This window comes from Rhineura floridana, chromosome 4 (genome assembly GCF_030035675.1).
Source record: "Rhineura floridana isolate rRhiFlo1 chromosome 4, rRhiFlo1.hap2, whole genome shotgun sequence".
In the NCBI taxonomy this organism is placed as follows: Eukaryota; Metazoa; Chordata; class Lepidosauria; order Squamata; family Rhineuridae; genus Rhineura; species Rhineura floridana.
This window is the reverse complement of record NC_084483.1, coordinates 130,867,563-130,893,211: the sequence shown is the minus strand read 5'-3', so window position 1 is coordinate 130,893,211 and position 25,649 is coordinate 130,867,563. Positions and strand designations below refer to the sequence as shown.

The following is a 25,649-nucleotide window of genomic DNA, read 5'->3' as shown; positions in this document are numbered from 1 at the left end:
GGAGTTGGAGTCCAACAACATCTGCAGGGCCACAGGTTCCCCATTGCTGATATATAGGAATGCATTTATTTTTATTTGTCATTTGGTATATAGTCCCCTAACTACGCTTGAACATATGTGCTCTGTTTGTAGCTAAATGGTGCCAGTTATATTGTAGAGCCTGACCACTCATGAGGGGGTTAGTTTGTGCAACAAAATAAACCCCCAACCCTCAAACCACAGACTGAAGAATGGAGTGGCTCCCAAGAATACAGAAGGTGACTCTCCCATAGTAGACAATGACTTCCTACAAGTCATACTGAATGTTGCTCTAAGTGTTATGATTTAAAGACATCAGAGTAACCTCATTATTAATTCATATCTACAATTAGATGCCTGTTTGAATTTGTACTCTTTTAAAACATGGGCTGAGTTTCCAGAGCATGACAGTAACATGGCTCAATATGTACAAGGGAAATGTTTGCTACTCTTTTACCATTCAGTGATCTGGTTTATGCCAAGAAACATAATAATAAGGGAGGAAGTATGCTTGAGTTTATAGTCTGGTTTTGTTGTCTGTGCATGCTCTCTTGGCATAAGTACTGTGTCAGCAGCAAGTATGCTTTGACAGAAGTACATTGCTGTCTGCAAGTGCATCTGCTGAAAACATGATCTAGTTGAGAAAGAGCTATGCTATTTGTTTGTTTGAAGGGATTGAAGAAGCATATTTAAAAATATATTGTCCTAGGTAGGGCTGTGCTGAATCTTCATCCCTTGAATTTCAGGAGGCAGAAAGTAGTACTTGGAAGATAAAATATTCCCTGAAAAGGAACTTTACAGTACAAGCCTATGCACATTTACTCAGAATTAAGTCCCACTTTGCTCAATGGGGCAAACTCCAAAGCAAAAATATAGGATTGGAACCTTAATCCAACCTTTTTCATGCTTCTTGTGGCTGTTCATAGCTCTTTTTTTACCTGTCTCCTGCTGCTTTGGCTCCACTTCCCCCTCTGTTTTCCTCCTGCTCCTCCTCCTCCAATGATCCAAACCAATCAGGGATCACGTTGTGAAATGGTCATATCACAGCCGTATGTAGTGAATCAAATTTGGCTATTTGATCATATCACTGAAAGCAAATGAAGCCAAGTGTCTGAGGGCAACACTTCCCATGTTGCATTGTGCTCACTCCAAATGGGGACACAATTTCATCCACTTTCAATGTGATCCCTGAAGATCACTAGAAACAGGGTCCTAATTGTCATAGCCAAGAAGCTTAGCACAAAGTGCCTCTCATTATTATTCAGCCCTAGTCTTGACAGCCTTTAGCTATGGTGAGAAATGTCTCCAACAACTGAGAACTCAAGGGTATTTGCTGTGCAAACAGCTGGTGAACTATTTTGTTTGGAGAGATCCTATTAAAGTCCTTGAAAACGGTGATAACAACTTCATTAATAGGTGTGTGTATAAGCATTCCTGTTACAAATATTGTTAGTTTTTGAAGAAGCTGATCAAGCAAAAATGTTCATTTTATAAACACTGTGTTTTTATAATTCTTTGGATTAGAATGTCAACAAGCCTTCAACCCATTTTTTTTCAGAGTGATCATGAAACCTTGGGGAACATGTTCTTAGGATTATAAGGGTATAACACTGCATATATTCACTTGCCCTGCCCTGTGTCCCTAAAGGACTTTTCTTTCCCATTGCATCTAAGCCTGCGGATAAGGCTCTTTTAGAGCTGGCATCTAAACTGTGAAAAGGAATGGCTATAATTGGAAGGAGCCAACATCCAATTTCTCTGTTTACCCAATCTCTTTTGGGTATAATTTGGCATCAAACTATTCCAAAAGAGATACAGTCGCCATCTATAGTACTAATATATAATTTGGGTCAAAAGTTATAATCAGGGGAAAGCTGTTGCATATGCATAATGAGTTTTTCTTTCTTCTTGCTAGCTGAAGTGAACACCATCAATGAGAGAACTGAGATCCTTCACCTTAACCCTTCTGTTGTGACAGAGTATGTTGGTGGAAACACAGAGAAAAAGGCAGAATTCTGTGATCGCTCTTGTGAAGAGCTTGGGTCTATGTTTAACGAACTCACTGGGCTGCGCATCGTTGTCAACAGCTTAACAGAAAAGTTAGAAAAAATGGTGAGTAGCCCCCAGTCTGCTGTGTTCTAGATGTTTGGTTGCTCATTTACAGTGATGGCTCATCAAGATTAGTAAAAACCAGAACAATCAGGTCACTGGTACTATCATAAACCTTCTTGTTGTGTACCTACCAAGCACTGCTAATGAGAACATTTCCAGTCTGAGAACATCAGAGAACAATGGAATGGTGTATTAGTTATGATGTCACCTCAGGCCTGTCTTGCCATGATACAGACTGCCACCATGTGGCAGTCTAAGTGCTAAGGTTCTAAGTGCTCTTACAGGGTGGCAGACAGTTGTTATTATTATTTATTTAATTTATTACAAGTGAGACCTGCAACAAAATGTTACACTGCAGAGTGCTCCTGTTCAGCCAGCCAGCAATGTCCTCTTCCAGGATACTCAATTCCATTGCCCTCTCCCTCAATTTTCCACCCACTGACCCCTGCAGCATTCTGTCACTACTGGGCATAATCAGTCCACATTTGGCTGGGGCGTGGGGTTCTTTGGGAGTGGGGGCGGTTATTGCCCAACACACATGCTGAAGGATATTGGAAATAATTCTATGTGCATTTTAATGTACATGGGTAGAGCTCCATGTGAAGAGGGACCCTGATTGGGCAGGATTCCTCCTCATATGGAGGAGGTGTACCAGGTTACATCTGCACATGCAGAGAACTTTTGATGTCTGTTGAACATGCAGACATCCGTGGAGTATGGCAGTGACGGGCTAGACTACATAGCTCCACAATCCCCTCCGCGTGTTCTTTCAGCACATGGAAGGATTCATGTGATCCTCGCTAAGGACAGCTTCGCTGCTGCTGAGGCAGTGCCTTGCCATGGGAGACAGCTTGGTTATTCTAAAAAACAAATGGCCAGAGATATGCATGCAAGCCTGGAGAGAATGATCACACAGCTTTTGGGGGGGATGGGAAGGGAGGACAGGGAGAGTAAAAATGGATCAAACCAGACTGGCTTCCCTGCCCAGATGGTGTGGTTAGGTGAGGAAGGGCAGAATTGCTATAGGTGCTAAAGGCCTGTGACACTGGCAGAAATGACATCCCTACGTCAGAGTGTGTGGGGGTATAGTTGCACTTGCTGGTGCAAAAATGGTATCCCAGCAACTGCATTGAATAAGTCTGATTACCAGGAAATAGGGACTTGCCGAAAGTAGCCGTGCATGCTGGAACAATGTAATTGAGGCAGAAGGAGGAAGAATAAATGACCACTGACTATTCCTTCCTCTGTCCTGGAAAACTACAGTCCTTGGAAGGGCTCTATGTGGCTAATTCTGGAAGTGTTTGTATGCTACACATAATGCCACTGCATCGTCTTCATGTATATATAATCACGTTGATAAATCATATAGAAATACATGCATGTGCCTTGTTTGTCATTGCCCAGTTTTTGTTTCATTGTCTGTTTCCCTCTGTTTATGGATCAACTTCACACATTTGAAAGAGACCTGAAGTAATCTAATGCATGTCTCAAGAGTGAAATCATCTTTCATTCTAAGGAAGATTAGTGATCCTGGAAGAAAAATTTTTCAGTAGAATTTATTGAGGTCTATGTAAGCTTGGCAAGCACTGATTGTAACATTAGCTGCAATGTTTGCACCCAGAGGAATAGTGCAGTCACTGAATTGTTTGCTTCCTTTTTGGCTTGGGCTTTGACATAGCTGGGTAAAAGAAGCAATCTTTTATGAGCATTCTAGCTTTCTAACCCAAAGGTTGGCATAGTTTCACACTTGTTTGCCTATGGTGTGTTGCATAAAGGCCAACTTGTCTCTACTGATGTACCTGTTTTATTGTACAGTCTGAGGTGAATGAAAAAATTGTGTCAGAATTGCTCGGCCCCAACAGAACGCTCAGGAACCAGTCAGCTTGTTGGCAAGATGGTCGTGAATTTGCAAATAATTCACATTGGGTTGTGGACAGCTGCACAAAATGTCACTGCCAGGTAAGGCATCAATAAATGTGTTTCTACAGTTTCTACAGACCTGAACTTACAAGATCTGAACAGGGTGGTTTATAACAAATGCTATTGGAAGTTGCTGATTCATAGGGTCGCTAATCGACTTGAAGGCACATAAGACACACACAGTTTCAAATCATCTATGATTCCCCCCCCCCCGTCATACTTAGGAAGCCAGGAAGCTGTCTTATACTGAGTCAGACGATTGGTCCATCTAACTCCATTTATTTTTAGCTCTGCATCAGCATCCAATCTGGAATTAAGCATACTAATGGGGTCTTTGAATAAGTGTCCATCTCTTTCTATTGAGCTTTGGGCTGGCCTGCAATTTCCACATGCAGTCAAAGGAATTTGGCAGGTTTTATTTTGAAAATCTATTATGAGGGATTATATAGGACTTTGATCTTTCAGTAAGTGGGAGCTTCTTTGAGAATGGCCATGTACATAATTCTGCTCATACTCTTCCAGTTGAATCCATACATGTGTGGAGCAGGCTGCCATTCATGCAATGGGATTCCCCCTTTCTCTCCTCTCACTGTGTGCCCCCCAAATTTGTCCCCCCTCAAACCTTCAGAGCAGATTTGGGGGGCATGGAGGGGACTGCAGGGTGGAGAGGAAGGGGAAGTCCTGTTGAGTGAATAAAAGTCCACTTATGTTACATTGGATTGACATCCAGGGCCCTTTCTTCGTCTTTTCTCATCTTGCACCAGTAGCAAAATCTGGTGCCATCAATCCTATTGGTGAAGCATTTGTGCAGTCTGGGCCACCCACTGTCACTGTTGCAACACTAAAAGTAGTAGTATTGATCCAATAGGGGACACTATGACCTGTTCTTTTGTTGGCGACATCTCATGGTACAAATCTCTGATGGAAAATAGCACAGTGCCAGTTATACTGTTTGATGTTGATTTTTTTCTTCAATAAGGCAAGCTCAGGTAGTTATACACAATTTCTACAATAGTCTAATATTGTTTCTTGTGTAAGAAGAATGCCCTGCTAAAAGATAGAGTATTTAGTTTGCCTAATATTTGAATAATGATATGTTTTTGCTTTCTTTGTATATAGAACTCTAAAATGATATGCAACAAAATCACATGCCCAGCTGTCCATTGCGTCAGCCCAACATTTTTTGAAGGCGAGTGCTGCCCTGTCTGCTCTCACAGTAAGTATGACAGGCAAGGATCCGGGTTTTTTTTTTTTTTAAAAAGTGCTTGGTAGAGAAGCCTCAGCTTGCATACCTCTTGCAGGATCTAGGAAAAGCTAGACTGAAAATGGTATTAGCTAGACTTCCTGTGTCAGTGTTGCCCACTGAATGAGCTATCCTTTATGTATTGTTACAACTCTCACTGTTTTGGTAGTCCCTGAATGTCTGGTCACCTGCATCATTTTCTTCAGTTGGTGAAAGTCTCTCTAGAAGTAGGGCAGGGTAGGAGATTTATTTATTTATTTATTAAATTTATGCCCTGCCCTTCCTCCCAGAAGGAGCCAGGATAGCAAACAAAAACACTAAAAGCACTTTAAAATATCTTACAAACAAAGAACTTTAAAACATATTTAAAAACATATTAAAACAAAACATCTTCAAAAATCTGTAAAAAAAACCCCTTTAAAAAACATATTAAAAAGCAATTCCAGCACAGATGCAGACTGGGATAAGGTCTCTACTTAAAAGACTTGTTGAAAGAGGAAGGTCAGAAAGAGAAAAAGGAGTAGGGGAGAGGAGCAAAGATTGTGTCTTCTGGGAGGGTTGCCTTTATGCTATGGCATTGACAGGGAACCTGTGACCCTCCAGATGCTGTTGAATTCCATCAGCCTCAGCCATCATGGCCAGCGGTTAGAGACGACAGGAGCTGTACTTCACACAGGAATTTCCCAGTTTCCCTCAGTTTTCATAAGGAGGGAGTGGTTGTTTGTTTAAAAATGCCTCTATGTGTAAAACTTGCACTCAATGGAGAAAAAACCCAAAGCGTATCAGGGAGAAGTCTTGAAAATGATCTTTCTCTCAGACGTATTAAGAATTTCATGTCAGGAGAAAATTTTCACATGGGACACTTTCAAGAACACAGTTGGAGCACAAAGTCTGAGAGACCAAATGGACTACATATGCCTTAATGGTGCTATGTAAGATAAACAGCAACAGTGGTACGTGATTGTTTAAGCTGTGGCTGTCCAGTGCTTTAGGCTGCATGTGGGCTTAAGCTTTGGAGAGCTAACCCAACAGATACATGGCACTATCTGCCTCTCTGGTTTGGGGAGAGGGGAGCTTCCTAGACCATCTTCAATTTTAAGCCGGCTTTTTCTTGAAAACAAGGCAAATTGGAGTACTTCTATGATTCTTCTGATTCACAGCTGATGACAGTGAAGAAGGCTGGTCTCCTTGGTCTGAGTGGACAGAATGCTCTGTCACATGTGGGTCTGGAACTCAGCAGCGAGGAAGGTCATGTGATGTCACCAGCAACACTTGTCGAGGCCCGTCCATTCAAACCAGAACCTGTTCCCTTGGCAGATGTGACAATCGCAGTGAGTGTTTGTAACTTCATTGCTTTCATTTGCAACTTCTCCTTTGCTTCCCAGACAAACAAACAAACAGCAACAACAAAAAACTTAACTAACCTGGAATCTTGTATGCAAAAGAAATGCATCCAGGTTTGAAAGAGCTGAACATCAAACATTTTGTTAGATTCATCAAATGTTATGATCTGAACTGCTTTGGGATTCTCCCACTTTCCCGCTTTGAAAAGAGGTAGATCATAGATAATGGGCAGGTGGAGATACTGCTCTGGGTGACCCACATAGAACTATCCAGCTACCTTTAGGGCATGGCAGCAGTAAACACATGGCCACCTTGCCGTGGATTGAGATGGCTGAAGCATTGTGTGGATTGACAGATAATTGTTGCTGCCATGGGTATTCTCCTGTAAATGCAGTGAGTTTCTCTAGGCATCAAAGGGAATTCCTATTGGAGTCTTTTAGGATTAAGGGACAGGGACTTGAACTGTGATTATTTTTCTTTCCCTGATCAGTACATCAAGATGGTGGCTGGAGCCACTGGTCCCCTTGGTCTTCCTGTTCTGTGACCTGTGGAGTAGGCAACATAACTCGCATACGTCTCTGCAATTCCCCCATCCCACAGATGAATGGGAAAAACTGCAAAGGAAGTGGACGTGAAACTAAAGAATGTGAAGGAGTCCCATGTCCTAGTAAGTGTGCTGGTTCAAATGTCTATTTTCTGATATGCCAACAGCCTAGATCAGTGTTTCCCAAACTTTCAACATGCGTGTACCCCTTTTGAGACATTGATTTTACCGGCGTACACAAAAATAATTGGGAGAGGGGTAAGGTATTATAACACATTCGTAATTCCTATAATTTTATATGAAATGTTTGTAAAAAAATAAATACAAAGTAAGTAATAAACATTTTAATAATAGAAATAATATTTATATAACAAAAATATATATTCAAAAATATAGAAATAATTCATATACTAAAAAACTGCTCTGCAGCCGAAGAGCGGGAGATTCCCCAAGAGGGAAGTGGCTGGCGAGATGGCCATTGCAGGGCTGAAGATAGAGAAAAAACCCCACTTCCCTGCTTCCCGGTGTGAACATTTTTGTAGTCGAGCATACGCATAAATATCTTTGTGGCACCATCTGTCTGTTTGTAAAAGTGTTTTTTGGTAGCCAAAGTCATTGCGAGGGAGTCCGAGTCTTATGAGAAACTGGAGGGGTGCACGAAAAGACAAGGAATGCATTGAGAGCGAAAGAGACTACGAGTTGAATAACATTGGGATAAACCACTGTTATTATATTGATCTTCCCTCACATGATTGTGTGAGAAACTGGAGAAATCACAAGAACTGTATTTTCTCTTAAAAGAACACACGCACATGGTTTTTGCCGCTAAAAACTAATGATAAAGTACAAAAAAAACATTCGGCCGCGTACCCCTTGAAACCCTTTCGTGTACCACCAGGGGTACTCGTACCACACTTTGGGAAACACTGGCCTAGATATTAACATTTGTCAGGCTAAAAGAACCTGTCCTATGCATTTGGGATCATTAACTGGAGCCTCTTTGGGCCAAATCCATCTCACCCTTCAATTGCCAACCTAGAGGTTAAAAAGTATGCATGCCATAAAGGAGTCTATGGGAACAGAACTTGCCAGCAAGCCACTTCAGAGGGCCTGCCTTGAACTCCCACTCCATATTCGCTTTTCAAAGTGTGCCTTTAGGAAAGCTGATTGCTGAGGAAGGCAATAAATAGATTCATCAATAGAATGTTATTCAGCCTTGGGTCCTCAGATGTTGTTGGACTGCAGCTCCCCATCAACCCCACCCAGCTTAGCCAATGGCCAGGGATGATGGGAGTCAGAGCCGGCCCTAGGCATGCCGGGGCCGTTGGGCCCCAGCCTGCCCCGGGCCCCACCACTCCCCTTCTGCAATTCATGGCAGGACTGGTACCATGGATTGCAGGGGGGGGGCTTTCCAAGCCGCCTGCCATTCCCCTGCTCTACTTACCTTTCTCTCTGCTGTCTTTTCGGCTGCGCGCACTGCGCGCGCAGAGTTGCCACCAATCAAGATGGCGGCTGAGGTTTCCCTAAGGGAAACTGCACACACAGTGCACGCAGCTGCAAAAAACAGCAGAGAGAAAGGTAGGTGAACAGGGGGAATGGCGGGTGGCTCGGAAGCTCCTGTCCTGCAATCCACGGCAGCAATCCTGCCACAGGGTCCATCAGCCAGGGCTCCCCCTGGCCACCCTTTAGAGCCGGCCCTGATGGGAGTTGTAGTGCAACAACATTTGGGGACTCAATGTTGAAGAACAGTGCAGTAGCATATGGTGTGGAGTGGTGGCACCACTCACCTGACCACCAGTCAGTTGCATTGCTGCTGCTGACCAGCAGATAGAGGGGTAAGGATGAGGTGGTAGGGAGGTTGGCATGGTGCAAATGCACTGGTGGGGGCGGCAGATTGGCTCCGCTGCTGTATTGCACGGTGGTGACCTCACTCTTGCCTCTCCCTCCTGATAAGCAGCAGCAATGTGACCTACTGGAAGTCAGGCAAGTGGTGGCGCTTCATCATGCCATCTGCTACTGAACAGATTATCATAACACCATACTAGACAACTTAGGCTGCATTTCTATGCACATTTACTAGACAGTAAGTCACAGTGAAGTCAGTGGAACGTACCTGTTTAGGACTGGGCTATTTGCTTATAGAGGTTTCCTAGTTAGCAAACAGCAGGGTTTATCCTGGATAGCGTAGGTGTTCTTTGTTCTACAACAGAAGGCTAAGATTACTCTTATGATTTTTGTTCAGTAAGATCCACATGAAAAGCATGTTTTACCAGGAGAGTGAAGTCCAGTTCTTTACTTCACTCAGTACTGAAATTCTAACATAAAAACCTCAATCTCTTTCTTGTAATTTGCCTGTTCCTATCATACTTACTTCATAGAGGTAAATGAATACGACTGAAACTGTTATGTCTACCTTTCAACTACCAATTGGTTGAAGGAAGAGAAGGTTTTTTTGCAGATGACCTGCTTATTGATCATTCTTGCTAATTTGTTTGCATAATATTGCTTATTTATTGAGAATTTATTCTGATTTGTTTACAGGGAGGTTACACAACATTATGTCAAACAATTGTTATCCCACATTTTCAGTGCTTTCCCCCATAAATTTCCTAACTACAGAAAGTCTGGGGTTTTGTAAGCAGGTTTGTTGTGCAGGAGCATCAAATCCACTTCAGTTGTCCAACTTGAATTTGTCAGTGTACGGTTGAATCCCACCTGCAAGACAGCAAAAGTCTGGAAGTGTCCAGAGTCTTTTCAATGAAAGCAACATAATTCAGATTTGTTGCTTATATTTGTGTGGGAGGAAACTACACATGGCCAAAGCCATGTGGAGAGAATAAAGTGAGCAAAATACCACTTTCTTCAGGAAACAGCTGTACATGGTGATTTTTAAAATCAACACAAGAAGGCTCTCTCATGAGCAGCTGAGCACATGTGTAAGGTAATATGTAAACAACCTTACTGTTTTACAATGAAAATTATTTTTTTAAATGTAGATATTTTAAAAACAGCAAATATCTTTTAAAAACACTCATATGTTATTTAGCATGGCACACTATAAATCTGTCACTTTCATGGGAAATGTGCATTCTTTCTTGCACTGCATTTTCCTTCTCGACTGCTACTTGTCTTCTGGTTTTGGAGGACTGAAGAGGCTGCAGTCCACATCCCCTTTGTTCTAGTTATCCCACTGAGCTGAATGGGATATCATAGAATTGGAAGGGGCCTATAAGGCCTTTAAGTCCAACCCTCGTAAAAATCTCAGTAAGATTGTGGATTATGGCCATAATAGAATCTGCCATTTGAGCACATTCATTTGTGTGGATGGATAGTTTTCAGGTTCCTTGACTAGACCAGAAAGAGGATTTGCATTCATAATACTAGTGAAGTTGGAATAACATCTTTAAACCAATGAATGACACCACTCTATGTGGTCACTGTACTGATTTCTTGATTGATTGTGCTGTATTTCCTATGCTAATTGCTCCTGTTGTCTGGCCTACTCCAGTCAATGGTCGATGGAGCCCTTGGTCTCCATGGTCTGCATGCACTGTTACCTGCGGAGGAGGGATTCGTGAGAGATCTCGTCTCTGTAATAGCCCAGAGCCTCAGTATGGTGGAAAGACATGTATGGGAGATGTCATACAGCATGATATGTGCAACAAGCAGGATTGTCCAGTAGGTGAGTATGGAATGCATTGAATAATTAGCTGTGTTCTAAACAAATAATGTATATCCAAGTCTTTATACTTCATGCCTCATGTGAGATCTGACACTCCAAACTTTTCTGCTAGGCCAGCCTAAGATTTTGGAAGCAGCAATTTCACAGTGGTAGAGCACATGCAGGAGTCTGAAGATTCAATCACTGTCACCCCCAATTTAAAGGATCTTGGCTAGGTTGGCTAGGAAAGGCATCTGCTTGAAATGCTGGATAGCTGCTTCCAGTCCAGACTAGACATTTTGGACTGTGACTCAATATGTTTCAGATATATGTTATCCTCACTGCTGTGTCTTCTTGTAGCATGGTAGATCTGGTATGGGTATCAAATATTTTCATAGTAATTGTTAATACAGTTAATACAGTTGGCTCAAAGGGGGGGCTTTCATGTGTAAATGATGTGAGACTATTTTGTTCCCTCTTTATCCAGATAAAGAGATTAGCACAGTATTGCCACAACTAATGCTCTTCTGTCCTGCTTTGGCAGATGGATGTTTGTCAAATCCTTGCTTTCCTGGAGCAGAATGCAACAGCTACCCAGATGGTTCTTGGTCCTGTGGTACATGTCCTGCTGGTTACCTTGGAAATGGAACATTCTGTGAGGACCTTGATGAGGTAGACGAGGGTTCAATTTGTGCAGAAATACTACTTTGACCCCACCCATGGAACTACTTAGCTGACTTTGCTGAAAATTTCTCAGTGAGATAACTCAATACTTCTTTCTGCTTGTATGTATTTTTGTTTTCATTTTTTTCAGTGTGCGGTAGTGCCAGACGTTTGCTTTAAGTTAAATCAGAACCACCGTTGTGTAAACACAAATCCAGGATTCCACTGCTTGCCATGCCCTCCCCGCTACAAAGGAAGTCAGCCTTATGGGGTGGGCCTAGAGTTTGCCAAGAAAGAAAAACAAGTAAGTGCTGTTGAAAGAAGGCCAGTGGCCAGTAACTGGATGGAAAATGTGATACATCTGTTACAAAAATATGGCATAAAGAGAATGATGACGTATCAATCCTAAAGACTTCATTGTCCTAAAGTATCTTGCAATTAACAAGTGTAAAATTTAATGTTTAAAATGTACCCCCTGGTTTTGGAGTGCAACATTCTAAACCAACAAACTTGAGAAATTGATCTTGAAAGTCATTTCTTTATGGGGAAAAAAGGAATTTCAAAAGTACTGGGTCTTAAAAATGGATTAGGACCAAATGAAAAGGGCCATGCAAAAGTGCTTACTTCACACAGTGCGAGATGCAGTGATGGCCATCAACCTGGATGATTGTAAATGGGATTAGACAAATAGATGGAAAGGCTACTAGTCATGACAGAGGTAGTATGCTTCTGTCTGCATACCATTTGCTGGGAATTGCAAGTGGGAAGAGTGCTGTTCTGTTTGGGTTTTGCATGGGCCTTCAGTTGGACACTTTGAGAACAGGAGGCTGGGCTCGAAGGGTCTTTTGTCTGATCTAGCAAGCCTGTTCTTACGTTAACCCTTGAGCTGCATGTTCTTCATTACTAGTAATTCTTAATGCATTGCTCTTGGGAACCAACACAATTAATATAATGGATATTTGTGAAACTGTTTAACATATTCAGATACCTGTCTGAAATAGCTAATTTTTGAAAGATCTTTATCCAATATTCATGAGAAGATGATACAGAGAGATTAAATTTCATTAAAAGAAATAGTTCCCTTGGATTTTACTCAGTCTCTTCATAGTTCTCTGTTTTCTGGTTAATGCAGTTAATGAAGTCCAAATGTAACATCGATTAAGATTAAACCGTTCAAGCAAATTTGTCAGTCAAAACAATAGCAATACAGAAGTACCAGTCAGGACTTGGAGAAAGGAAATCAGTCCATTAGGCTGCCTCTAAAGGCCATTAACTAGCTTGTTGGGTGCTACGTCCTAAAATTGCTGCAAAGGAAATGGGTGGAGTAGATTTATGTTAGTTAATGACATCCAGAAGTCTGGAGATGTGAGAGAAATTTGTGAAGATGTAATTCTGCTTAAGGTCATTCTTTATTTAGATGAAGGATTATTCATAATGATGCACTGACAAATGTGCATAGCTTATTAGCTCATTCAGTAAGCAAATGTTCCTTCAGTTTTTGGCCAGGATTTTAATGAAAGGTTTTTACATATGGGCCTATTTAGAGGATGTGTGGCCCAAAGCTCAACAATATTATGGGAAGCTAAAACCTCTGTTTATCTACCCTTCTTATTAGTCAGAAGCTTTGGATGGCTTGTGTGCCATAGGAATGTAGTGTGCTTGACTACAGGTACTGAAAAACTTTTCAAAGTGAGGCTTCAAAAAAAAAAAAGACATTTTGGTCAACTTAGTTGAATTCCAAGTTTGTTTTGAATGACTGATCCATCACTACATAGAAGTGACTAGGTCTTGTCATCTGAAGCATCTCTTTACTTTATTTGCTATTATAATTTGCTGCCCTGGGCTCCTTCTGGGAGGAAGGGCAGGATATCAATTTAATAAATAATCATTTCCACCTGCAGATCGTGCTGTAGATCCTGCAGATTTTTCTGGCCCCAGCCAACATATATTGCCCTGTTCTTAAAATCTGCAGACTGTATTGTGCTTCTCCTTTTCAAGTATTGTATCCTGCTATGATGAGAATGACATCCAAACAAATACATAATAAATAACTATGTTTGCCTGCAGCTCACATTACATTTATTTAAAAGAAGAAAAGGGATACACTGCCTCAAAGCAGCCTCCTTCCCCAGTTTAGCTGGGATCCTGTGTTGCAATTTACTGAGCCTAATGATTAGTCTAACCCCCAATCTGGGGTACCTTCAGGTTATTACCGAAGCATGGTCTAAATGATTGATTTGATTTTTTTTTTCAGGTATGTGAACCTGCCAATCCTTGCAATGACAAAACACACAACTGTCATAGGTCAGCAGAATGCATCTACCTGGGGCATTTCAGTGACCCCATGTACAAGTGTGAATGTAGGACAGGCTATGCTGGCGATGGATTCATCTGTGGTGAAGATTCTGATCTGGATGGGTGGCCCAATAATAACCTGGTCTGTGCTGCCAATGCTACTTATCACTGCACAAAAGTAAGTAAGGAATAATGGAAATGCCATTAATGACTTAATGAAACATCCCTTGATAGCCTCCAAGAAATGGCTCTTCCTGAACAATTAGTTAGGTCAAATAGATATAAAAACTGCTAAATAAAATAAAAATATTTCCCTGGTTTTCCTTATTATCTTTGGATAAAAATTCCCAAAACGCTGGTAGGTATCTTAACTAGAGAATTTATCCTTTCTTGGTTCCTAGTCTACAAAACTTATATTCTTCTTATGAACCAAAAAGAGACGTAAGACACCCAAGAATTGCTGGAACCAGATTTGGTAAGAATCATAGGCTTGTCTGGTGAATTGTAAAATTCACTAGGGGGCCACTCCACTGAAATAACTGAACACAGAATGCAAGTTTTCTGGAATTCATGCAATGATGGTACTTCTGCCACCTATCACATCATCCCTCATCATACAGCATGCGTCAGTCTGGTCACTGATAACTCACCCTCTCAACAAGTTAGCCAAATAACCAACTTATAGCAAATGAACAAGTGTCAAGGAGAACCTTTATCAAAGCAATAAAGCCAAAAACAATGTAATACCAAAGTATATCACAACCCAACATCAACTGAACTGAAACTTGATTTCCCCAAAACAGACAAGGTTTTTGTGCTTTACTTTAAACTTCTGGGGCTATGAGAAATGGTTGCAATTTGAAAGCTGGGTGTGACTTTACAAGACTAGTGAATGGAATTAGGAATGATTTTCTCTCTTTTGTGTTCTATGAATAGAAAGAGAATACTAGACTTTAACTGAGCATACAATTCAGACGTTGAATTCCTTCAGCCTGGTTGATATCTGCTCATTTGTTAATGCAGCCAACTCAGCAGTTATAGTTCATATTTCTTTTTTAGTTCCTCTCATCAGGACATACTTCATCTGATTCAAGGAGCAATACTTAAGATCTGCTTTCATTAAAAACAACAACAACTAACATGCTGAAGAATCCATTTAGAAGAGGTTCTTCCCAAAAGCAAGACCTTTTATTTTTGCAGTACATACATGAATTTAATAAAGGTTAAATGTCTTCCTTTAAAAAAATCAAGCACAAAGATCAGGTGGTAACCACCATCAGATATCATTCCAAGTTAGCAATATCATCCAACACAAACAAAGGCTGCCTTCCATTACCACCTAAAAAGGGTGTGAAAATTAATTGAATACCTTTCCATTTTTTTTACTTTAGAAAAGGCTTCAGTATTCTCAATTTGATCTTGCACAGTGCTGTATTTTAGTCTCTTGAAGGGCATATAAACATTTCATCAAAGTTTGAAATTCTTATCAGCTTGTGCAATAGAAGTGTATGCCAATCTTGTGTGCCAATGTTTTTAAAGTTGCTTTGTTTCAATGTATTTTAAAGTCTGTTTTTATAATGTTTTAAAGTGTTTTAGTGCTTTTGTTTGCCCCCTGAGCTCCTGCTGGGAGGAAGGATGGGATAGAAATCAAATAATAAATAAATAAATAAAACTCGTCTGTTTTACAGGATAACTGTCCTCTTCTGCCTAATTCTGGACAAGAAGACTTTGATAAAGATGGAAAGGGTGATGCCTGTGATGAGGATGATGACAATGATGGTGTTGAGGATGATAAAGTAAGCTGTTTTCGTGAAGCCATCCTCTTCTTTTTGAAAGAAAGAAATATGAACACCATTAAGAAGTTGATGTATTTGATGTGCCCTCATTTCTCTAAGCCTGTTGTCTGATATTAGGATTTAAACTGTACTGTTTGGGCTGCCACACTATTATTTACAGATGTCGCTGGACATTGTGTCTTGGCCAGTTACAGCTGTTTTATTGAATTGTACAATATAGTATTGGAAGGGATGTTATTGAGTTATTATTACTGGCATCATGATGAGACCATTTGGAAATCCCAATAGCAACATGGTTCATAATTTGATTTGGTTTACAGAAAGGGAAAATCTTAACTGGGAATGTAATAATAGCCTCTGAACTATGCTTACACATATTTTTTCTTTAATCTTGTTTCTCCTTTTAGGACAACTGTCCCCTTCTTTTTAACCCCCGTCAATTTGATTATGACAAGGATGAAGTTGGTGACCGTTGTGATAATTGCCCCTATATACATAATCCTGCTCAGATTGACACCGATAATAATGGAGAGGGTGATGCATGTGCGGTGGATATTGATGGAGATGGTATATTCTTATTCATTCTCATACATTTGTTTTTATTCAGCACTGTAGCAGCTGGTTCAGAATAAGTTGCTATTCCATACTTAGGTCTCTCCCTTGTGAATCCAGAAGTTAGATGTGTCCATATGTAATTAATTTCCATGTGATGTTAGTGTCCCCAATTCTCTTGTTTATGACCACTGTCTTCAAACTTAGATGGCTTATTGTCCATTCTTAAGAGTTTCTGTTACAGTGGCCACATTCACACCATGCATTTATTCCACTATTATTCCATTTTAAACAGCCATGGATTCCCCCAAAGAATCCTGGAAAATGTAGTTTGTGAAGGATGCTGAGAATTGTTAGGAGAGTCCTATTCCCCTGACAAAGCTACAATTCCAAGTAGTTTAACAGTCAGACCCTCTTCCCAGAGAACTCTGAGAACTGCAGGTCTGTGAGGAGAATACGGGTCACCTAATATCTCTCAGGACCCTTAAACTACACTTCCCAGGATTCTTTGGGAGACACAATGACTGTCTGAAGTGGAATAATAGTGGAATAAATGTATGTTGTGGATATGGCCAGTAACAAATGAATGCTTTGGGTGGAAATTACTAATGAGGCAATACAACTAATGACATTGCCTCCCCTTCTGTTCACAGAAGCCACTTTTTTTTGCAAATTCCCTCTTCCCCTGAGCAGAGCAGGTTTTTGGGGGCACAAGGGATTGCTGGGAAATCACTAAAAATCCCCTCCCCTACTTCTGTTCATGGAAGACTCCATTAGCTCAAAGAGCTTTTTATGAATGGAAGGACTCCTTCCATGAACAGAAAGGCAGCATTGAATACAACCCATTGTGACTCTTTTGCAAATATAATGTTGTGCTTGTTGAGAATGCAGACACTATGTGCTCCTTGGGCCATATTATAGAGGCCCCAATCCAATGTGTGACTAATATCACAAGAATGTGACTGGGCGTTCACATCTGAACACACATCACTTTTAAAGCAATATAGAGAAGATAGACTGCACCCTCATTTAATGATTATTGGGAGGCATAGCTGAGTGGGGAGTCTTTTTTTTTTTAGGGCCACATTCTGTTGTGGGTAATCTATCAGTGGTCTCATATGGCCTTATCCAAAAGTGGGTGAGATCACCCTTTCCCTCTTTCTTTGTACCATCCCCCCCCCCTCTCTCTCTCTGTTTCTGACACATCTTCTCTTTATGTACCCTCCTTCCTCCTTGCCCAGTAAGCTACTGGGAATAGATCACTCTTGTGATAAGTCTGAACTGATTGCTTGCACAAGGGTTTAGAGGTTGCAGGTTGTCCACCCCTGGTACATTGAATTTATGTCCATAGTTTCTAGTTCAGTAGTGCTACAGGCACATAATCCTCCTGAGACTGGAACAATGGCAATAGCTTACAAGTGATAACTGTAGCATATTCTTCTCACACTCCTTGCTGGGAGGCACTTTTTCCTGGTAAGTGTTATCTTTTCTGTGTCTGAAAAGTTCACCACATGTATTAAAGTTTCCTAAGACACAGTACTGCCAAATCCATACATTAATTTCAATGGAAGATTTAAGCATGTGTCTAAATCATTTTCATAAAAATAAATGGGGTTTAAAAGTGGGGCTGTGCCCTTATTTTACTTTTATTCATTTGTGTTAAACCAGTTATCTAGATATTATTTCTTACTTTAAAACTCTCCCTCCAGATTTTTAGACTGATTTTTTTATTTACTCAGGAATTTTTAATTTGCTATTACCTAAGGTAGCTAAGGAAAAGGAACTGCAAAATGCAAAATGTCATTAAAATGATAACATATTCTTCAGAAATAGTCCTTAGAAAAATAATATGCTAAACTCAATTCCATTTGTACATAAAACCAGCCAACTCACCATATAGCCTCAAAAAGAAAAAAAGCAACAAGAACATTTTACATAATTTTATAAAAGCCTGCAGATTTATTTGTTGAAGAACCTGTATAAACTTCTTAATAATAATCATACCTAAGCAGTGTACATAAAATGTAGGCTCTGGTGAAGTTTACAGGACAAATAATTCCAGTGTTGGAGGAGGTGGGGGTCACTACAGTAGAGTCCTTGCCAAGTCCTCAAAAGAATTCTGGAACAGAACGGATTCTAAACAAGATCTTAATGAGCTTATAGTGGCAGAGGTGTTGTTTAAGAATATCATATTCATTTGCTATATTAATTTCACAGGGAATGAAAATATAATTATGGTCTACCAGTGCCCATAGTCTTTGGTTATTATTTATGTTGAATATGTCTGCATGAAGAGCCACACTTGAAGTCCCAGCCAAATCAAATGTCTTCACCCAACGTGTTTGCCAAAGTGCCTTGGGAGAAGAAGTGAAATTTCTTTTGAATGCTAGAGTAATAAGGATACCAAGTTACACTTCTGGCTCTGGCAGGGGAAAAAAAATTGAGTACCAACATTTCAGGTTATTAAACTGGCAAAACTGACCTGAACGGTAGCCCAGTATTCTATATATATATATATGTACAATCCAAATACCTTTGGTGTTTTTGGAATGCCTCTGTGTTTGTGGATTTTGGCATGACTTAGAAGCAGAAGCATCAATGTCCTTAGAAGGGATGTTACTGTTGCATTTCCTGGCAGTGGAGTCCCAGAAAAGAAAACACTGTTACACCTTGGATTTGATTCAATAAATGTGTATAATGTTGGGTATGTATATCAGTAGCTCCCTAAAACTTTTGAAGGTTTTCCATAGTACAGTTTTTATAAATAACTCATAGTTATTTATTTAGACATTTATCACCTATCTTCTTTAAATTTCCAAGGCAGCTTACTATGAAGATACATATCAAATTTTAAAAATAAATAAACCAAAATTCCTGGAATTGTTTTTTTCTTCTCTTGGAAATATTGTAAGAATCAGCTAAAACTTTTATTACTAAACATTAAAGCTGAAATCTAAAACAAAACCATATAAACCTCAAGTCAGCTCAGGGGATACATTTCATAGTAAAAGTTATTCTATTTTATTTTATTCATTTAGAACATTTGTTGAGTGCCCAGTCAACTGTTCACATAGAGTTCAAATAATAAAAATATACTAGCGGTGTGCACAAACAAGGTTCAATTTGGCACTTTGGGAAACAGCCCGCCTCCGTCCAAGGTGCTTCATAAGCTGCCCTATTTGACTCAAGGTCCATCTGAATCTACTTTGTTGCTTCCCCCATTCACTACTAGGAATTTTTAAAAGATAGCTGTCCCCCCCCTTTCACAAAAGTGAATGGAATTTGCATGCAGACTAGCCCCTCGAGCCTGGATAAAGTTTCTCAGATGGCAGACGAATAGGTCCAGGGGCTTTTGTGTTAGACACCTTTAACATTTCCCCCTTAAATCTATAACTTTTTTAAAATAGGGGCCGAATCTGATAAAATTTGCAGACAAAGCTGAGGTTCTGAGAACTTGACTACTTCCAGATTTCAGGATAGCTGCAGTGGTTTTCTTGTAAGAGAAGTGGTTACAGTTTTTGGGTGGTAATAAAGGGTTCACTTATCTCCTTTGGTGTTTTGTGAGCAATTGGTCTGAAAATTGCAGACATAAGAGCAGTGACCCTTGGTAAATATGCTAAATTGCAAATAGATAGGTCCAAGGATTTTTGAGTAGGAAGAAGTAAAAAGGTCTCACTTTCCATATAAATTATTGTTCTTTCTGTCAGTCACAATGGATCTCTCCCTTCACCCTCTCCCTCCCTATCCTGGTATCTTCCTTAAGCTTAAAGTCTTGCTCTGGCAAAACTGTTCCCTCCCCCAAAGCAGTGGGACTGCAGATTGCTGATGAAATCCTTCCCTCTGATTACAAGCTAGACTTTTCAGTTGCAAATGATATCCCCTTCTCAGCTCCTTATCCCAAAGATAAGCTAGAGATATAAGCTTGGATTTTGCAAAGCTCTCTATCTTCCTCCCCTCCCTTCACCCCCTATACCATATGCTCAGAGGCACATGTTACCAAATTCTTCCAAGCTACAGAAGTGGATTGGACTGTGAAAGAACAACCCAAATTGTGTTTGCATTTTGACAAATTTGTAGGGCAGTACAGCATCTCAGAGAGGAGGTCAGGTCTTCTGCTTCCCTGGTGCATTCACTATAGTTGCCCAATTTCCCTGCTTTTAAAAGTTTGAGATAAATATCTGTTGGCTATAGATACATTCTTAAACAGCAAGGGTTTCCCCCCCCCATTAGTGAATTTCTCTGCTTTTTAATCCGGGAGGTAAGAAATGGGATCCTGTGCAAGTTTGCTGAGAATGGATTGATCATTTACATGCTTATTGAGTTCAGTGGGATTTACTCCCCTGCAGTCATACTTAGGATAGGTGAAACTGACCATGGGGGAGGGGAAGAGGAGGGAGGGCAGGGGAGGAGGAGGAGGGAGGGGAGGTTTGATCATTTGCATGCTTATGGAGTTCAGTGGGATTTACTCCCATGAAATCATGCTAACTGACCATGGGGAGGAGAAGAAGAGGGAGGGAGGGGAGTGGTCAGGGGAGGAGGAAGAAGGAAGAGGGGGAGGGGAGGAAGAAGGGGGAGGAGAGGACAGGAGAGGTGAGGGGAAGGAGGGAGAAGGGGAGGGGGAGGGGAGGGGAAAGTCAGGTCTGGTCATTTGCATGCTTATTGAGTTCAATGGTATTTACTCCCATGCAGTCATGCTTAGGATAGGTGAAACTGACCATGGGGGAGGAGGAGAAGGGGGAGGGGATAGGAAAGGAGAAAGGGAGGGGAGAGGGAGGAGGGGAGAGCAGGTATGATCATTTGTATGCTTTTTGAGATCAATGGGATTTACTTCTGTACAATCATGCTTAGGAAGGGGAGGGGGAGGGAGGAAGGGGGAGGGTAGAGGGAGTAGGAGGGGAGGGAGGGGAGAAGGTTGGGTGGGTAGTCACTGGGTAGAAGGAAAGCCCCTTTCCTTTCCAAAAAGAAACCTTTGTGAACCATATCATTGTATTTCAGGGTTTCCCCCATGTTTTTATTCTACAAGAGGCACATGTGGTCTCTCACCCAAATTTAAACCAAAGCTGTCCCTGGCCACATCCACACCAGACCTTTATTCCACTTTAAACAGTCATGGCATCCTCCAAAGAATCCTGGGAAGTGTAGTTGGTGAAGTGCTAAGAGTTTCTAGGAGAGGCATATTTAGCCTGGAGAAGAGAAGACTGAGGGGAGATTAGATAGCACTCTTCAAGTACATGAAAGGTTGTCACACAGAGGAGGGCCGGAATCTCTTCTCGATTGCAGGACATGGAATAATGGGCTCAAGTTGCAGGAAGCCAGATTTTGACTGCACATCAGGAAAAACTTCCTAACTGTTAGAGCCATACGACAATGGAATCAATTACCTAGAGAGGTAGTGGGCTCTCCGACACTGGAGGCATTCAAGAGGCAGCTGGACAGCCATCTGTCGGGGATGCTTTGATTTGGATTCCTGCATTGAACAGGAGGTTGGACTTGATGGCCTTATAGGCCCCTTCCAACTCTACTATTCTATGATTCTATGAGAGGCCCTAGTCCCCTCACAGAGCTACCATCCCCAGAAGCGGGGCTGATCGTTAAACCACTCTGGCCACTGGAGCTCTGTCAGGGGAATAGGAGTCTCCTAAAAACTCTCAGCACCCTTCACAAGCTACACTTCCCAGAATTATTTGGGAGAAGCCATGACTGTTGAAAGTAAAATAAATGTCACCGTGGGTGTGGCCACGTGATTAGCCAAGTCAGATAATCTGTGAGTCTGGCTTTTAGAACACTGACAGTTGGTTCTTACTAAGAATGCCTTGCTATCATAGATTCCAATGTTAATTTTCTTAAATTAATTAAAAATCAGCCAGGCATTTTTTTTTTAACTTTTAAACTGCATAAGATGAAGTTCAGAGTATTGGGCAAGGTCAGTAATAGGATTACAGATACTCTGTGAACATGGCTGATTATTAATTAATTTTAACAAATTATGAGACCACTGACAAAAAAGTCCAACAGCGGTCTGGATTTTTTTTCTTGTTTTGAGCTCTAGATTCTCTCTGGGTGTCTTGTGTATCTCCATGAAAACTTAGAGGTTGTTAAATAAGCGTTTTTGAGTTAAGTGCTATGAATTTTGTAAGGTTTTGTTTTGAAATGAGTTTATGGGAAGTAGCAGAATGTCATGGGGGTATTTTCAATGTAACATTTTACAGTCACTCTTGTGGCTGTAAAATACGCATTCTTAATATTTCCAACTTAAAAAAGTTATTTTATTGCTTGAATCACCTAGAGGACCTTGTCATAAATAAATAAGTGTGTTTTATGTTGTTTCAAAAGCTTAAAGGACAGGGATCTGGCAGGCCTAATTGAGAAGAAGTTCTATATTATTGTTATTGTTATTGTTATTGTTTGAATAGGTTTCCATGAGGCATCTTGAAGTGATTTGCAATATAATAAACATGCATATAAACAATTGCATATATAAAATGTTTTTAAAAAGTATATATAAACAGCTTAATACAACAGCAAAATCAATTCATATCAACTGGGATAAATATCTTCATTTTGGAAGGCTTGTTGAAAGAGGAACATCTTTAGCAGGCACCGAAAAGACACTGAAACTATGAAAGGGCCGTCATCAGACTTACTTATTACATCACCTGGCTGACCAGATTTACTTGTCATATAGAGGGTCATTTAAGCATTGTTGTACTTAGTCTGTGGAGGACTTGAAAGGTCTGGAAAAAACAAGCACCTTCTATTGAGAATGGAATCTGATAGGTCACCAATGCATGTGCCATGAAACAAGCTGGTTCTAGTCTTACCTTTTCGCCAAAACCAGTTAACATGTCAGACAAAGCTTTCTGTGTGGCAGAGAGCTGGGCAGAGAGGGATCATCACAGGGCGGAACTAAGGAATGTCTCACTGAGGTGTCATCCTAAAGGTATTTAGCCCTGCATGGAACAAGATAGCACAAACCTACAGACATTACAGTATTTGTAACCTTTTATAAGGGGATTGTAACTTAGGAGAGGCATGGAAAGGCAAACGTGCCCTAGTTAACAAGCATCACTTCAATATATTATGTGTGCCACTGGCATGGAGAGATCAGGGTTGGACCCCAAATTGGCCATAAAGCTCTTTGGGTGAGCATGGGCTCTTCCTTACTTCACGGGATTCTTCTGAGATCAACATGGGGGAAATTTCCATTAATGGCTACGCTAGTTTCTCGAAAACTGGTGGATGTTGCTTCATGCAAGTGGAAGCTGAACATACGGCTTCATTAGTATTGCTTTTTCCTCCTGGCAGATGTTTTCAATGAACGAGATAATTGCCCATATGTCTACAACACAGACCAAATAGATACAGATGGGGATGGAGTTGGTGATCACTGTGATAACTGCCCGCTGGTGCACAATCCTGACCAAGTAAGTGAACTAGCACTACTATATGGGAGTTGAATGGAAGGATTTTACAATAGCGTTAAAGAACCTCTGTCTTCACCCACTGTAGAGGTGAGACAGACTATTATAGTTAAAAGGCTGCTTTATTTTAGGAAAGCTTGCTGCCCCTTCCCCTTTTCAAGATCTAAATTCACACCTGGCTGAATTCAAGGGTAAAAAAGGTTTTGCTGTTGCAGAGGTACTCAGTATTCCCATTATCTGCTTACTGGGGGAAATCCTTTGAAGATGTAGGAAAGTGACAGGAAATGAGGACTTTTGTTCATGAACAATCTTCCATCCCTCTTCCTACCAGGTAGTCTTTTGCATTGAGTGTGGATTCACACATGCATGTTCATTATTCAGCATCTGCCACATGATTTCACTTATATAAGTGAAATCATACACCCAACATCACATATGGAGATTCCACAGAACCTCCCCCTCCTGAAATATTTCCCCATGGAGGCAGCTCATATGTTCAGTTCTAAGCCTATGCATGTCTACTCAGAAGACCCATTTACTCCCACATAAGGGTGTAATAGGACTGTGGCCTTGAGTACTTGCGTGTGTGAATCAGCCCTAAGTGGGCAAGTATAGCAGAAGTAGTTTTATTCCCAGTTCACTCTTTTTAGTGTGTGAATCTTCTTTACCTCTAGCTTTAGAGTTTTGACCACACATTTTCTGTTCTGCAAACATCTGCTATTTTTGCAAAGCTCTTGTGGTTTACGAAAGCTTGTACTCCCTGGTAGGACAATATTATGAGAGGGGTCAGAGACAGCCCAAAACTGTTGGGTGTCTATGACAAAAAATACAAATGGCATCTCCTGTGGCACTAAAGATATAATATAAACTAAGCAATTGATCATGTTTACTTAGTACATTTATATACTACCTTTCTTCCATCATGGAACTCAAGGTGACTTACCTGGGGTGCCCAGGCAGTCTCCATCCAAGCCCTGACCAGACCCAGACCTACTTAGCTTCAGCAAGGTGGCTGCATAATATGTCCATGAACCATGCCTTCCCATTTGCTATCCTTGCCTAATGGTAGGTCCAGCCCAGGAGGGGTAGAGAAGAAGTCTGTTTTATGACTTTTCAGGGTAGTGACACCTTTGTGGCTAACAAAGTGGCTGAAGCAAACTCTCTCTGCCCTCTGCTTCCACTAAACTAGTTTCTCACTAAGGTGGTGCCAATGCAGGGGAAGGCAGGGAATGCATGAGATTTCTGAGCATATAAATAAAACAAAACAAATGGGTGTCTGTGGGAGAGTTTGTGTGTGTGTGTTTCTATTTGGCTCACCAGGCACTTTAAAATTGGTAACATAACTCCCAGACCACAGTGGGCTTTCCAGCCTTGCGTTACAGAAATGTTGCGTTCTATACTTATTTGTAATTCTATTCGGGAAGGGAAGAAACCGCCTAGTTTACATAGAAGTGAGATGGTTCTGTTCAGTCACAGGATGCATGACTATATTAAAGGCAAATGTTAGTGGCAAACTGTATGGTTTGAGGTAAACTGAATGCCCAGGTTATTAAAAAAAAAAAAAAGCAACTTTCCAAGTTTTCAAAGCAAATTTTTGTCTTTGATTTGGATGAATGGTCTGGAATTTCTAATTGTGCAAAGTTATTGCCTTCGCCTTCTCAGGGCTCATATATACACATAAAAACCCTGAGCGCAGCTGAGGTCAGTAGCAGCCACTCATACCATAAGAATGTTGCCTTGGCAGGAAGAGTTTCTCACGAGAGCAGCACCACTTTCCTCATCTGTAAAATCTTACAAAGGGACCTAAGACTGGAACTGAGATTTGTTGAGGACGTCAAAGGTCTTCCTGTGTGTTGGCACCAGTTTCATTCATTAAAATGCCTACATTGCATTTTCATCTTGCATTCCTCTTAATGGATACTGTGGAGCAGATGCCAAATGTTTACACTATGAAAGCAGATGCAAAAAAAAAGCCTCAGTCCTGAATGAATTAGTTCTGAGCTGTCACTACATTTAGAATGTTAACTTTTTTTCCAGTTAATTGTATGAATTAAAAGTGTTTGTCTTTTTAAACCTCATT

General features: G+C 40.8%; 1 protein-coding gene across 1 annotated transcript in view; it reads left to right on the top strand.

Moving 5' to 3' along the window:
- The window catches only part of THBS2 (thrombospondin 2), a 66,463-nt gene that overhangs the window by 21,130 nt on the left and 19,684 nt on the right, over positions 1 to 25,649 (top strand). The window contains exons 5-16 of the mRNA XM_061624419.1: positions 1,934 to 2,130; positions 3,946 to 4,089; positions 5,170 to 5,266; positions 6,454 to 6,624; positions 7,128 to 7,304; positions 10,690 to 10,863; positions 11,387 to 11,514; positions 11,657 to 11,809; positions 13,760 to 13,978; positions 15,489 to 15,596; positions 16,004 to 16,163; positions 23,454 to 23,572. Of these exons, the coding sequence (XP_061480403.1) occupies positions 1,934 to 2,130; positions 3,946 to 4,089; positions 5,170 to 5,266; positions 6,454 to 6,624; positions 7,128 to 7,304; positions 10,690 to 10,863; positions 11,387 to 11,514; positions 11,657 to 11,809; positions 13,760 to 13,978; positions 15,489 to 15,596; positions 16,004 to 16,163; positions 23,454 to 23,572 (1,847 nt within the window). The remainder of the gene's footprint in view (positions 1 to 1,933; positions 2,131 to 3,945; positions 4,090 to 5,169; positions 5,267 to 6,453; positions 6,625 to 7,127; positions 7,305 to 10,689; positions 10,864 to 11,386; positions 11,515 to 11,656; positions 11,810 to 13,759; positions 13,979 to 15,488; positions 15,597 to 16,003; positions 16,164 to 23,453; positions 23,573 to 25,649) is intronic.